Source organism: Erinaceus europaeus, chromosome 4 (genome assembly GCF_950295315.1).
Source record: "Erinaceus europaeus chromosome 4, mEriEur2.1, whole genome shotgun sequence".
NCBI lineage: Eukaryota > Metazoa > Chordata > Mammalia > Eulipotyphla > Erinaceidae > Erinaceus > Erinaceus europaeus.
In genome coordinates this window covers 91,225,132-91,237,906 of record NC_080165.1, presented here as the reverse complement: position 1 = coordinate 91,237,906, position 12,775 = coordinate 91,225,132, and the positions used below count along the sequence as shown (strand labels likewise).

The 12,775-nt window shown below is 43.9% G+C and overlaps 1 protein-coding gene across 3 annotated transcripts in view; it reads left to right on the top strand.

The window, feature by feature from the left end:
- Positions 1-11,651, top strand: part of EFHC1 (EF-hand domain containing 1) — a 178,246-nt gene extending 166,595 nt beyond the window's left edge. For all 3 annotated transcript variants that reach the window (XM_060190045.1, XM_060190044.1, XM_060190046.1), the window contains 2 exons: positions 9,018-9,228; positions 11,423-11,651. In XM_060190045.1, coding sequence (XP_060046028.1) covers positions 9,018-9,228; positions 11,423-11,494 — 283 coding nt within the window. In that variant the 3' untranslated portion in view covers positions 11,495-11,651. The remainder of the gene's footprint in view (positions 1-9,017; positions 9,229-11,422) is intronic.
- The last annotated feature ends 1,124 nt before the right edge of the window (positions 11,652-12,775 follow it).

Below are 12,775 nucleotides of genomic sequence, written 5' to 3'. Positions count from 1 at the left end.
AGTTAATTTTTATCTTTATGAGAATTACGTTGAAAACCTTTTTCATTTATCTTTGACTAGTAAGAATTTAGCCTTAAAGCTACTGTTTACCAAACTTTAAACATACACATAAACATAGTCATTAATACACGAGGAGAGAAACCTTTGTTACGAAGACATGTCATTTTAAACACGAATTTAAATCTATATTGTCTTAGTTGTTGGGGGGGGGGTTCACCATCCGGAGGTGGCTTCCCGCGCAGCTCCACTTCTAGGAATTGCAGGTTGCGATCTCTGCACAAATCTCTGCGTACTCCAGCTTGTCTGTCTTCAGACCGGACCGGCGGCTGGAGATCTCGTGTGCCCAGTTTTGGCAGGGAGCCCGGGGGTCCGGGAGGCCCGGGATGGTTCCAGAATTCATAGAAAGAGGGCAGGCAGGCCATCTTTGTAGAAGGCGTGAGCCTAGGTGCCCAGGGGTGGCGGCCATGATAGAACGCCGAGGCCCTGCCCCATGGCCCTGCCATGTCTGCTGCCCTGTTCGCAGTGGCAGAGCAGCGTGGAGGGATCACGCGTCCAGTGCCCTGCACCACGCGGTGGAGAGCCGGCTCCTGTGGGCTGGCCTCAGGCTCCAGCATGTTGGCATCGGGCTCCAGCATGTTGGCCTCGGGCTCCAGCATGTTGGCATCGGGCTCTAGCGTGCTGGCATCGGGCTCTTGCATGGTGGCGTAGGCCTCCTGCGGGCTGCGGGGCTGCGGGGTTGCTGGCGCGGTGCGCGGGGTTCTCTGGGCGCAGCCGGCTGGCTGGCTGTTTGACCAGGTGGAAACAGCAGCTCCGCGCCTTGCCTCCCGCCCGCTGGCTCTTCCCGCTGGCTGTTCTGAGTTCGCCCGAGCGAGTGGAAACCACAGAGTGGTCCAGAGATAAATGTTCCAGAAACAGCAAAACAGTCTCGTGAAGAAAGAGCAGAGGCCTTTGGAGATCTCTTCACAAGCAGAAGAGAAGGCCATCGTGCATAGGTAGCCAAATTGTCTTTACTTATCTGAGAGATGCGCAGGTCAGGTCCACGTGGGCGCCATTTGTTGTTAAAATTTCTGAGGCTCTTGCCGGGCCGGCTAGCTTCACGGTGGTGAACAGAGACGCGGAGACAACAGCTGGGCAGGGAAGCTGTATTTCTTTATTCAGGAACAACGATTCACAAACTAAGACAAACTAATCACCAAACAGAACTCTGCTGTCTCTTTGCGGCGGCGCAAGCACTCTTTCTTTTTCTCTCAAACTCAGGAACCCTCTCCCTTACTCTCGAACTCAGAAACTCTCGCACCCTCGCACTCTCGAACTCCGGAACTCAGGAACTCGGTCACTGGGGAACTCAGGAACTCTGGCTAACTCTGGCACTCTCGAACTCAGGAACCCTCTCCCTTACTCTCGAACTCAGAAACTCTCGCACCCTCGCACTCTCGAACTCCGGAACTCAGGAACTCTGTCACTGGGGAACTCAGGAACTCTCGGACTCCGGAACCCTCTCCCAGGGTCCCTTGGGGCGGGGCCAAGCAGGCCCGCGAAATTAACAGGACTCATCCAATTCTCTTGGAGGGGGAGGGCTAGAACAAGCCAATGTAAAGCATACGACACCAGACTATTCCTAAAAGGCTATACTAGTTTATAATTCCTGAGCAAGGGTCCCCAGAAAGTAAAGAGGGGAAATGGGCTAAAAAGAAGTTATTTTGAAAGGGATAGTTTTGGATATTATATGCAAGAAAAAAAGTAAAGATGGATTGCTATCGTGAAGGTGTGGAAGGAGAGAGGTTCCTGAGAGTTAGGTGGACATACTTGAAAGAACAGGTTAGAGGGAATCGGGCGATAGCACAGCAGGTTAAGCACACGTGGTGCAAAGCCCAAAGACCAACGTAAGGATCCTGGTTCGAGCCTCCGGCTCCCCACCTGCAGGGGAGTCGCTTCACAAGCGGTGAAGCAGGTCTGCAGGTGTCTTCCTCTCCCTCTCTCTGTCTTCCCCTCCTCTCTACATTTCTCTCTGTCCTATCCAACAACAATGACATCAGTAACAACAACAACAATAATAACTACAACAATAAAACAAGGGCAACTAAAGGGAATAAATATATAGCAGAACCACATAGACCCATATAAGATTAAACCAATAAGGGATTTATTTAGAAAGTACAACAATCATGAAGAAGTGATTCTAATTAAGAGAATAGGCAAAGTCCAAGTCTGCAATCAAGTCACCTAAGACCACCATGAGTGAGGATAGGTCCAATATCCTAAACCAAGAGGAATGTGCTGTGGCGAAGGTGATCCCGCAAGAGAGCGAGCCGCTCTCTCCTCCTCCTTTTATACATTCCCCTCTATGTCTCCTCCTCCAGCAGATGTCATCACTCATATTCTAATAGTTCCAAACTCCTGTCGGGGTCACAACAATTCCCCACTTCTGATTATAGACATAGACGAGCTGTACAGTCTGTATGAGCATGGGAGAAGCAAGCAAGTCTTCAGTGATGCTAGGGTCACTCCTGAAAGCCCTGCATTCACCGCCCAGAGTGTGGGTGCAATAACTGGGTATCAGATAAGGCCCTGTTAGCCTGAAGACCTGTGGTCTAGTATCTGTGTCTAACCCAGAGATGGTCCATCACTCAGGGAAGCTCAGAACAGAGATTTACAGAGGCGTCTCCAAGTTCAAGAAGCTCCTGGGTGGCAATCATGGCATATGCAGGGTGTTGGACTGCTGCAATCTGTGCTTCAGCTCATTGTGTTCTTGAGAGGAGTTTGCAGAGGAATCGTAGAACTATTAAAAAAAAAAAAGCAGAAAGAGTAGTAAACCTGCTCCAAATAACACCCATATGCAGAGGTTGAGTCCAGTAAACCAGTTTTTGGAGTTTAGCCAATATGCCAGATCATCTAAATTGCTGAGTGTCATATTTCTAGCTTCAGACTTGAGTCTGTCTAATTGTGATTTTAGCTGTTTACTTAGATCATTTATATCTCATCCAAGATGGTCATGGAAGGCCCCGTGAAGGTGCCTCTGAACATCTTCTCAAGACTGGGAGTAATTGAAACGTACTTGGGTAATATACATAGAATGATATTCTGTGTCACACGTTAATTTAGTGAGCATCCACAATGCCTGCTGGTTGGTGTTCTCCCAGCCAGGAGACTGCAGCCTTAAAGGCATCAAGTGTCTTCAGGATTTCTTGATCAATTGTTGTTTGGGCTAACAACATCTCAGAGGTCGTGTTTTGAAAGTATGCGTTCATCTGATGTGCTGTTTGCACACAATGAGACAGTGCTACGATAGCAGTTGAAGGTGTAGCAGCAATTGCTGTAATGGCAATTATAGATGCTTTTAATAATCCTAAAAATCTCTTGCTCCTATGAATGTGTTCTAAGGCTATAACAACCTGAGCCACGGCAGAGTCACCTGTCCACTCTCGGGTTAGATTGACGGGTAGCCAGGCTTCAGCTCTCTGTTTGAGTATAAATAAGTGGGATATATTGAGGCGTGTAATATTTGGATGAGTGACATAAGGAGTAAGCCAGATTTGGTTAGCTGGAAGTGTGACATTAAATGTGGCATGCCCTTTTTTTGTGGAAGGAGTGAGGATTAAAAAGAGAGGTTTTATCATACTTATGAATCATAGCAAAGATATAGGGTCGAGAAGTATAGATCATAATTTCTTGAATGGAATCCTGAGGAACCCATGATATCTTTCCAGTTTGGCTATGATAAATTTGTCTCAGAATTCTTGGAAAAAAGGGGAGTCCAGCTCTCCAAATGTGTTTTTTGGTTGAGGATAATAGACCGGATTTGTTTAAACGGAGTAAAGGTCCAGCCAATCCGAGGTTCCATTTAATATCTGACTCGGAATAGTTAAAAGGCAGGGGATAATCCCACATTTTGGAGTCTTGGATTAATAATCCTTGGGGCCCCCAGTTCTGGATAGTCCATTAATTTTTAGAGTCTGTGTGGTATAATTAACAGATCTGCATATTTCCCAGGAGAAGTTAGGATCTCCATCCAGAGGGAACAGTTTTGTTGTGCAGAGAGGGGCATTAGGTTTAGAGTTTCCAATACCTGTCTCTCTTTTTCCCATGACTCCTGTGGTTTTGATAAAAGCCTGATGTTTGATTATACTAACATGGCCTGCCTGATTTGTCTACACCTTGATAAATGTGGCTCATGTACCACTTATGAGTTAGTTTAACACAGAATTCTGGCTGTTCATTAGTAGTAAAACAAAATGGAAGCTCTTCCATCAGGAAATACCAATCTGTTTCTAAAAGATGCCACCCCTGGTGATAGCCTTTACCGGCACAGGAGTTTGTACATTCTACCAACCTGTCTGGTGGTGGAAGCCATTCACCCCCTGTAACGGAGGAGTCATTGGAAGAGATTGGAGGCTCTGGATCCCCCCAGGTGTGTAATGTAAACACGGGGGGGTTATCACATGAGTCCAGTAAACAAATCCAGTACCAGGAGAGAGTAAGGAGAGAAAGAGAACAATGAGGAGGTAATAGCTTACCCATTTCTTCTCAGAATTAATGGCTATCTGAGTCATGACTGCTATTATCATGTTTTCCGACGTGTGTGGCTTGTTACCTTCATCCAATATTTTAGTAGCCTCTTCAGTCAGACGTTTCACACTTCCCCATGTGATGGGAGAGGCTGTCAGGGTTTGAAGTGGTGGGCAAGGTTGGTTGTTTTGGGAGTTTTGATGGGGGCGTTTCTTTGGTCTTCTATATTTTGTCTTTGCCTTCAGAGGAGAGTTTATCCTCAGCAAGGACATCTCCGATATGGAGTTGGGGTTTGTCTTTGGCCAGCTCATGGAAAGGTTTCACTAGACGTGATGGTAACCACAATGCACCTTTTGGGGAAAGAACAGAGGCATACCCTCTACCCCATGTCAGTAGGGGAGCAGGGCCTAACCAATTATTCCCTTGTAATGGGTCCTTATACAGGACTTGTGGTCTTGGTAATAAACGGTCCTGTGGAGCAAAATGACATTCAGCAGCTGTCTAATTAGAGGAATTTCAATTTAAGAAATTCAATGTATAAAGAGCTCTGTGTAATTGTTCCTGAGGTAATAATGACATGTCGATATTCCCCTGTTTTTGTTTAAGGATCTTTTTAGGAGGGCATTACAGCATTCTACAATAGCTTGTCCAGTGGGATTATAGGATAAGCTAGTTACATGCTTAATATTCCACTGAGAGAAAAAACGTGCAAGGGTTTTAGAAATATATGCAGCACCGTTATCAGTTTTGGTTTTATGGGGATGCCTTTAGCAGCAAAGGCCGATAGGAGGTGCTTACGAGCATGGATTGCCTTCTCTCCTGTCTGACAGGTGGCATGTATGAAACCTGAAAAGATATCTACCAAAACATGAACAAATTTCATCTTACCAAATTGAGGGATGTGTGTAACATCCATCTGCCATAATTCATTACTGGAGATCCCTCTGGGATTAACACTTATCGAGGGAGAAGAATTATGGGCAATGGCTTAATAATCTGGGCATGCCAGAATGATAGCCCATGCCTGTTTTAGGGCGATATCGAATTGCTTAACTAAGGCTTTGGCACCTTGGTGAAAAAGGGAGTGAGGAGTAGTGGCCATATTTAATGTAGCAAGCATGACTAATTTGTCAGCTCTATCATTTCCCTCAGCAAGGGGACCAGGAAGACCTGTGTGGGAATGAATATGGGTTATAAAAAGTGGGCAGGTTCTGCTACGGATAAGACGTTGGAGAGTATGAAACATCTGTAAGAGAGAAGGGTCATTAGCATCTGAGAGTAAGGCAGAGTGAATATGTTTAACCAGGTCGACCACATAGGCAGAGTCAGCTAGGATATTAATAGGCTCCTTGTCGAAGTGCTGGAGTGCTGCGATCACTGCTGCGAGCTCTGCTCTTTTGGGTTCAAGTCTGTGGGTCAGTCAAAAAATGATGCCACTGCGAATCACTCTTCCAGGTGAATGCCCCTTTGCCCATTTTTCCTGAACCATCAACAAAAACTGTGGATACATTAGATAAAGCTTTGGAGAATATGCAAAAGTAGAGTCAGATAGGTAATAGTTCAAGACCTCTGAGTAGTTTGTCATTAGGCAGAGTGAATTCTATGTCTCCCAGGTAATCTGCTAAGGCAATTTGAAGAGATTCCTGAAAAAGCATAACCCTATTAAAATCATGTTTAGTAAAACCTGGGTGAATTACATTGGGGTCTTTATCAGTGAGCTGTTATGAGTGAATTCTTCCTTGGGATATAAGAGAGATCTTCATATCCACTAAGGTTGCCGCTTTCTTTTTTGGAGAATGTGGAAGAGCCATTCTATTACCTGGAACTCGGGATCAAATTGACCTAAGACACCTGTAGGGCTATGAGGAGTACTAAGCACAATTAAGTGGACTCTGTGATTCAGTTTAATGCGAGTCAAGTACCTCGATGAAAGGCTCTGGTTAACAATCTCCAACTCTTGCAGGGCCACTGATAATCTTAAAAAAAAAATCCCGGCTAGCTCAGTTGGTAGATCATGAGACTCTTAATCTCAGGGTGGTGGGTTCGGGCCCCACATTGGGCTCCAGATATAGCAGAACCACATAGACCCATATAAGATTAAACCAATAAGGGATTTATTTAGAAAGTACAACAATCATGAAGAAGTGATTCTAATTAAGAGAATAGGCAAAGTTCAAGTCTGCAATCAAGTCACCTAAGACCACCATGTGTGAGGATAAGTCCAATATCCTAAACCAAGAGGAATGTGCTGTGGCAAAGGTGATCCCAAAAGCGAGCTGCTCTCTCCTCCTCTTTTTATGCATTCCCCTCTATGTCTCCTCCTCCAGCAGATGTCATCACTTATATGCTAATAGTTCCAAACTCCTGTCGGGGTCACAACATAAATAAATATTAAAAATTAAAAAAAAAAAAGAAAGAACAGGTTCGAGCTTGAGTGGGTTATGTCAGTTATGGTCTTGCCCTCTGGCCTGAAATAGGGGGCAAGCTGTTAAGATAACTTTGAATCTGTCTTCTTATCCCTGAAGAGGAAGGAAGGAAAGAACAGGTTAGAGCTTGGGTAGGATGCCAGTTTTGGCCTTGCCTCTGATGTGAGAGCTAAGGTAAGTCACTAAGGCCTTTGAATCTGTTGTCTTATCCCTAAAAGGGGGAGGAGTTTATTTGGATCTCATTTTGTTTGAAAACTAACTTATGAGAACAATGTAGAAGAATTTTATTTATTTACTTTTTTAGTTTACTTACTTATTTTGGCTCTTGTCAGTGCAGCTACACCATCACCGGCTGACTTTTCCAGATAGAAAGAGACAGAGAGGAAAAGCAATAGGAAGAGAAATCACATCACTGAATTTCAACCTAGTCCCATATGTTTCATGTGGTTTACTGGGGGCTCAAACCTAGGTCACCCGCATGGCAAAAGAGGTGCCCTCCTGGGCAAGGTATCTCACCACCCTCTACAAGTCTTTTAATTTTTTCAGCTTTTTTTTTTTAATATTCATTTATTTCCTTTGTTGCCCTTGTTGTTTTATTGTTGTAGTTATTACTGTTGTGTTGATGTCATCATTGCTGAATAGGACAGAGAGAAATGGAGAGAGGAGGGGAAGACACAAAGGGGAGAGAAAGATAGACACCTGCAGCCCTGCTTCACCGCCTGTGAAGTGATTCCCCTGCAGGTGGGGAGCTGGGGGCTTGAGCCGGGATCCTTACTCTGGTCCTTGTACTTTGCTCCACGTGAGCTTAACCAGCTGCGCTACCACCCGACTCCCCTTTTTCAGCTTTTTTTTTTTTTCATGTTCAGAGGGAATTGAAATCAACCTTCAAATTATCCTCATTGTAATTGGAAGAGGTATAGTAGACCACCCTCTTTGTAATGTTCCAGATTACTGGTCTCCATTTCAGTGAACGCTAAGCCTATGCTTCTCAGTCCACTCATAAAGCCGTCTCTTAATTTTCATAGGTAACCTCTCACAAAATTCAGACAAAGTAATGTTGAAAGTACAAGTGCACTTGGCTGCATAGTTTCTGTATTCATGTCATATTATTGACTATAATTTTGATCATAGTGTATCTTATTAACATACAGTGCGAGAATTTATTTTATTTTTGCCTCCAGAGTTATCACTGGGGCTTGATGCCTACACTATGAACCCACTGCTCCTGTGGCCATTTTTTCTATTTTTTGGATAGGACAGAGAAATTGAGAGGGGAGGGGAAGGTAGAGAGAAAGAGAGAAAAACAGACACTTGCAGACCTGTTTCACTGCGTGTAAAGCAACCCCCCTGCAGATGGGAAGCCGAAGGCTTGAACCAGCATCCTGCGTGGATCCTTGTACTTTGTACTATGTGTGCTTAACTGATGCACCACCACCTGGCCCAGAATTTATGTTATGATGTCATATAAATCATGCAGATCTGAAGTAGTGTATAGAGAGTGTCATGTAAATTTTACAAACACCAGAATGGGAGTGGTGATGGTGTTAGATTTAGCCTTGTAGTTCGGTGATTTCAAAAAAAGATGGCAGTGAGGGTGTCTGGGCTGCAGTTCAAAAACTGTGCCCAAGGCTGGGAGTATGGATCAACCTGCCAATGCCCATGTTCAGCAGGGAAGCAATTACTGAAGCCAGACCTTCCACCTTATGCACCCCACAATGATTGTGGATCCATACTCCCAGAGGGATAAAGAGTAGGGAAGCTATCAAGGAAGGGGGTTGGATACAGAGTTTTAGAGGTGGGAATTGTGTAGAAACCCCTCTTACCCTACAGTTTTGTCAATATTTCCATTTTATAAATAAAAACTAAAAAAAAAAAGAAAAAAATGTCCCCAATCAGACCTTCCTAATGTCAATGGTTGCCATCATCTAGCCCCTGCAGGCAAGTGGTCAGTTGGTGATCAGCTCAGCCTTGAAGCTCTTTCTCATTAGAGACTTCTCCTACTTCACCAAGTGGGAATTTTAGTCACTGAGATAAGATTGGTCAAGAACAAAACTATACGTAGTCACTCTTTTCCTTTCTTTATAGCAAACGAACTGAAGAGGGTCCAGGTGTACAAGAGCTGGAGGCATTAATAGATACAATCCAAAAGCAATTCAAAGGCCATCCATACAAAGACAATATTTGCGAAGCATTTCAAGACCAGGACAAAGAAGCTTCAGGATTTGTGGATAAAGAGATGTTCTTTAAAATTTGTGACTCTCTCAGCATCCCAGTTGATGACTCCTTGATTAAAGAGGTCTGTATGAAGCATGCTTCTGGCTTGATTGCAGAGGCTGAGCACCCTTAGTTCTCTCCCAAAGGCAATTGTATGTGTATTTTGTTTTAACTGGGTAAGATTTCAGAGGTCAAATCAGTTCTGAGCATGGTATGCCCCCATAGGATTTTAGCATTGGTTTTCTTTTCTGATTGATGTTACAGGGCTTTTTTTTTTTTTTTTTTTTTAATTCAGAGCACTGATCAGCTCTAGCTTAGGGACTACCAGAGACTAAAGCTGGAACCTCAGATCCTCAGGCACAAATATTATACTGTCTTCCTGGCCTGCAGAGGATAACTCTTTTTGAGTGGATATAGCACTAGACAGCACAGAATGGCCGACATCAGTGCTAAAAGAGGGCAACAGAAGCAATCAGGGAGGAACAGCTGCTAGTGGGGGGTGCAAACACCACTGGACTGAGCAGGATAGTGGGAAGAGCAAAAGGGCAAAGGGCACAGCCAGTACTTACTATAGTGCATCAGTAGTACTCCCTAGAATGGATGTGGGTGTCAAGATGTTTGGGGCTGTACCATGTGTTGGAAGAGGTTAAATGACCAGCTATGAAGGAAATAGCATAAATGGTCTCCTAGACTCCTCAGCAGTGAAGATAGTGTTTCATGCCATATATATTCCTTTATAATGAAAAGGAAGGGGGGGGGGGACCTCAAGGTTTCTCCAGAAGTGAGAAAAAAAAAGTTTTCGTCACAATTGCTCATGACTGTGTCTTATTGAGCCGTCTTAACTGATTAAGAACATTGAGGTGGTGTAGACTTCTTAAGGGTATTTGAGGTGAAAGAGGTGTCCAGAAGTTAAGAATCATTTGGGAAAGACTTATTTATGGCTGGAATGATTGGGGTGCAGATGAGAACCTTGCATAGACATTAACAAGGCATGTGTGTGTGTGGGGGGGCAAGTAGAAATATATTTGTTCATTTGGGACAAACATGCCTTTAACTTTGAGTTGTTTCTGTTGCCATCTTTCAGCACTGACGTCTTACTAACCATTCTGTGCTGTCTAGTGCTATATCCACTCAAAAGCATTACTAGCTGTTGAGTCTTAAATATTTGTACTGTGTGTGACTTGAAGTGGGAGAGAGGAATGGCAGTTAGTGGGGAAGTGGGATGGGGAAGGAGTGGGTGGGAGGGATTTGCACAAGTCTTACAAAGACAGCCATTGCAAATCAGTTTACTTCCACTTATAGTTGAGCTTTAGGCAACATGGTTCAAATGGTAATGTAACTCAGTTCTCCTAGACTGTGATAACAATGATCTGCTTATTTTAATTTTTAATTTTTTTTTGGTTGAAATCTTTTATTTATTTATTTTTCCTTTTTTTCTATTTTTTTATTGGGGAATTAATATTTTACATTCAACAGTAAGTACAATGGTTTGTACATGCACAACATTCCCCAGTTTCCCATATAACAATACAACACCTCTAGGTCCTCTGAATCCTTCTTGGACCTGTTGGACCTGTATTTTCTCCACCCACCCTTTTAATTTTTTTTGCCTCCAGGGTTATTGCTGGGGCTCAGTGCCTGCACCATGAATCCACTGCTCCTGGAGGCCATTTCCCCCCCTTTTGTTGCCCTTGTTGTTGTAGCCTCATTGTGGTTATTATTATTATTATTGTTGATGTCATTCATTGTTGGATAGGACAGAGAGAAATGGACAGAGGAGGGGAAGCCAGAGAGGGGGAGAGAAAGACAGACACCTGTAGACCTGCTTCACCGCTTGTGAAGTGACTCCCCTGCAGGTGGGGAGCCAGGGGTTCAAACCAGGATGCTCAAGCCAGTCCTTGTGCTTCGCACCACCTGCTGCGCTACCGCCCGACCCCCCTGATCTGTTTATTTTAAAGAGTTTTATTCTGCAAAGACTGTGTGGACAAAGTCTTGTGTCTGAATATAAAAACAAAACAATGTGGAGTGATAATCGCCTTATAAATATGCTAGTTCTGAAATCTTGGGCAAGCCATTTTCTCCATTTGAAATGCTCTGATTCACTAAGTGTATGATGGGCATAACATAGGACCTACTTACTAGGGTCACAAGATCAACTGAGGATTCAGAAACCCTAAACTGGCTTACAAAGGCTGGGGATCATTATTACTTTGTGAGCTGAAGGGATCCTTGAATATCTGTCTCACCTGCTCTCTCTGCCTTTTTTCTTTCTGCAGTTAATCAGAATGTGCACTCACGGAGAAGACAGGATCAACTATTTTAACTTTGTTCGTGCGTTCTCACACTGACCTGGCCAGTACAGTGCCATTCTTTGAGGTCAGACCCACACTTCGAAATCTAATATGCATTCTCTGTGTAGACAATTATAGAGCTTGTGAAAGTATAATTCTTCCTCAGTTCTGTCCCTGAGGTCCAAAATAAATTGGAATCCTGTAGAAACCAAAACTGGTGTCTGATTTAGAGAGGTAGAGGTGTTGTAATGGACATATCCACTTCACTGGGCTATGGTGCCTAGGTATTTGGTCAAATGTTATTCTGGCTGTGCCTATGAGGGCATTTGTCTGTGAGGGCATTTCTGAATGAGATGTACATCTGCATCAGTAGACTGAGTGAAACAGGTGGTCTTCCCCAAGTGGAGGGTCTCATTCAATCCATTAAAGGCCCAAGTATTATAGAATAAAAAACAGATGCTTCCTAAAGGAATTCCTCCTGCCTACCTTTGACATTAGCTTTTTTTTTTTCCTGCCTTCAATGGAAACATCAGCTCTAATGGCTGACTTTTTAAAATCTCTACCAAGGAAACTTTTATTATTTTATGTATTTATTTTTTTAAAGGAGTTCTTAGGATACTTTCCCACAGGGAAATCTCTCAGTCTACTATCTTTGAATGCAGAAGCCACAGCCTCCAACTGACTGTGGGTTCTTTCCATGCACGCTCTCCAAACTCCTCCTCACCCTTTCAGGGTGACACTGCACTCCTAGGACATCCACTTGGTTTCAGTCTCCCTATTCAGTGCACTGGACTGTACAGTTAGGCAGCCCAACAGGCCCCATGAAACTTGTTTGGGCGAGAATGAGCTAAAATTGTGTGCTCTCCAAACTCCCAACAAATATATGTCAAGCTGAGTCTGTTAAAGCTTGTGAATGGATTTATGTACTGATTAAAAAAATTGGCACTCTCCAATAATTTCTCCATCACCTGGGCCTCCCATGAAAGACGGAAGATTGGTGAAAACTTAGGATCTTTTTTCAAGTCTTATATGGATCTATACCAGTCAGTGGCAGACACAGTCACTTAACCTATTTTGGACCTTAGCCAAAATGGAGACATTAAGAAAAGTCTTTATTAGCATCCTTTTACCTACCACTGAGATCCAGGGGCCCATTGTCTTTCTAAGCCTCAGCTCTAACAAGTGTCCTTTTATTTTCCAATACCCTTTCCACATAATGGGGACCAGGACTAAAATGTCAGTCCTGTGGGTCAGGCAGTAGCACAGCGGGTTAAGCACATGTGGCGTGAAGCGCAAGGACCCATGTAAGGATCCTGGTTCGAGCCCCTGGCTCCCCAC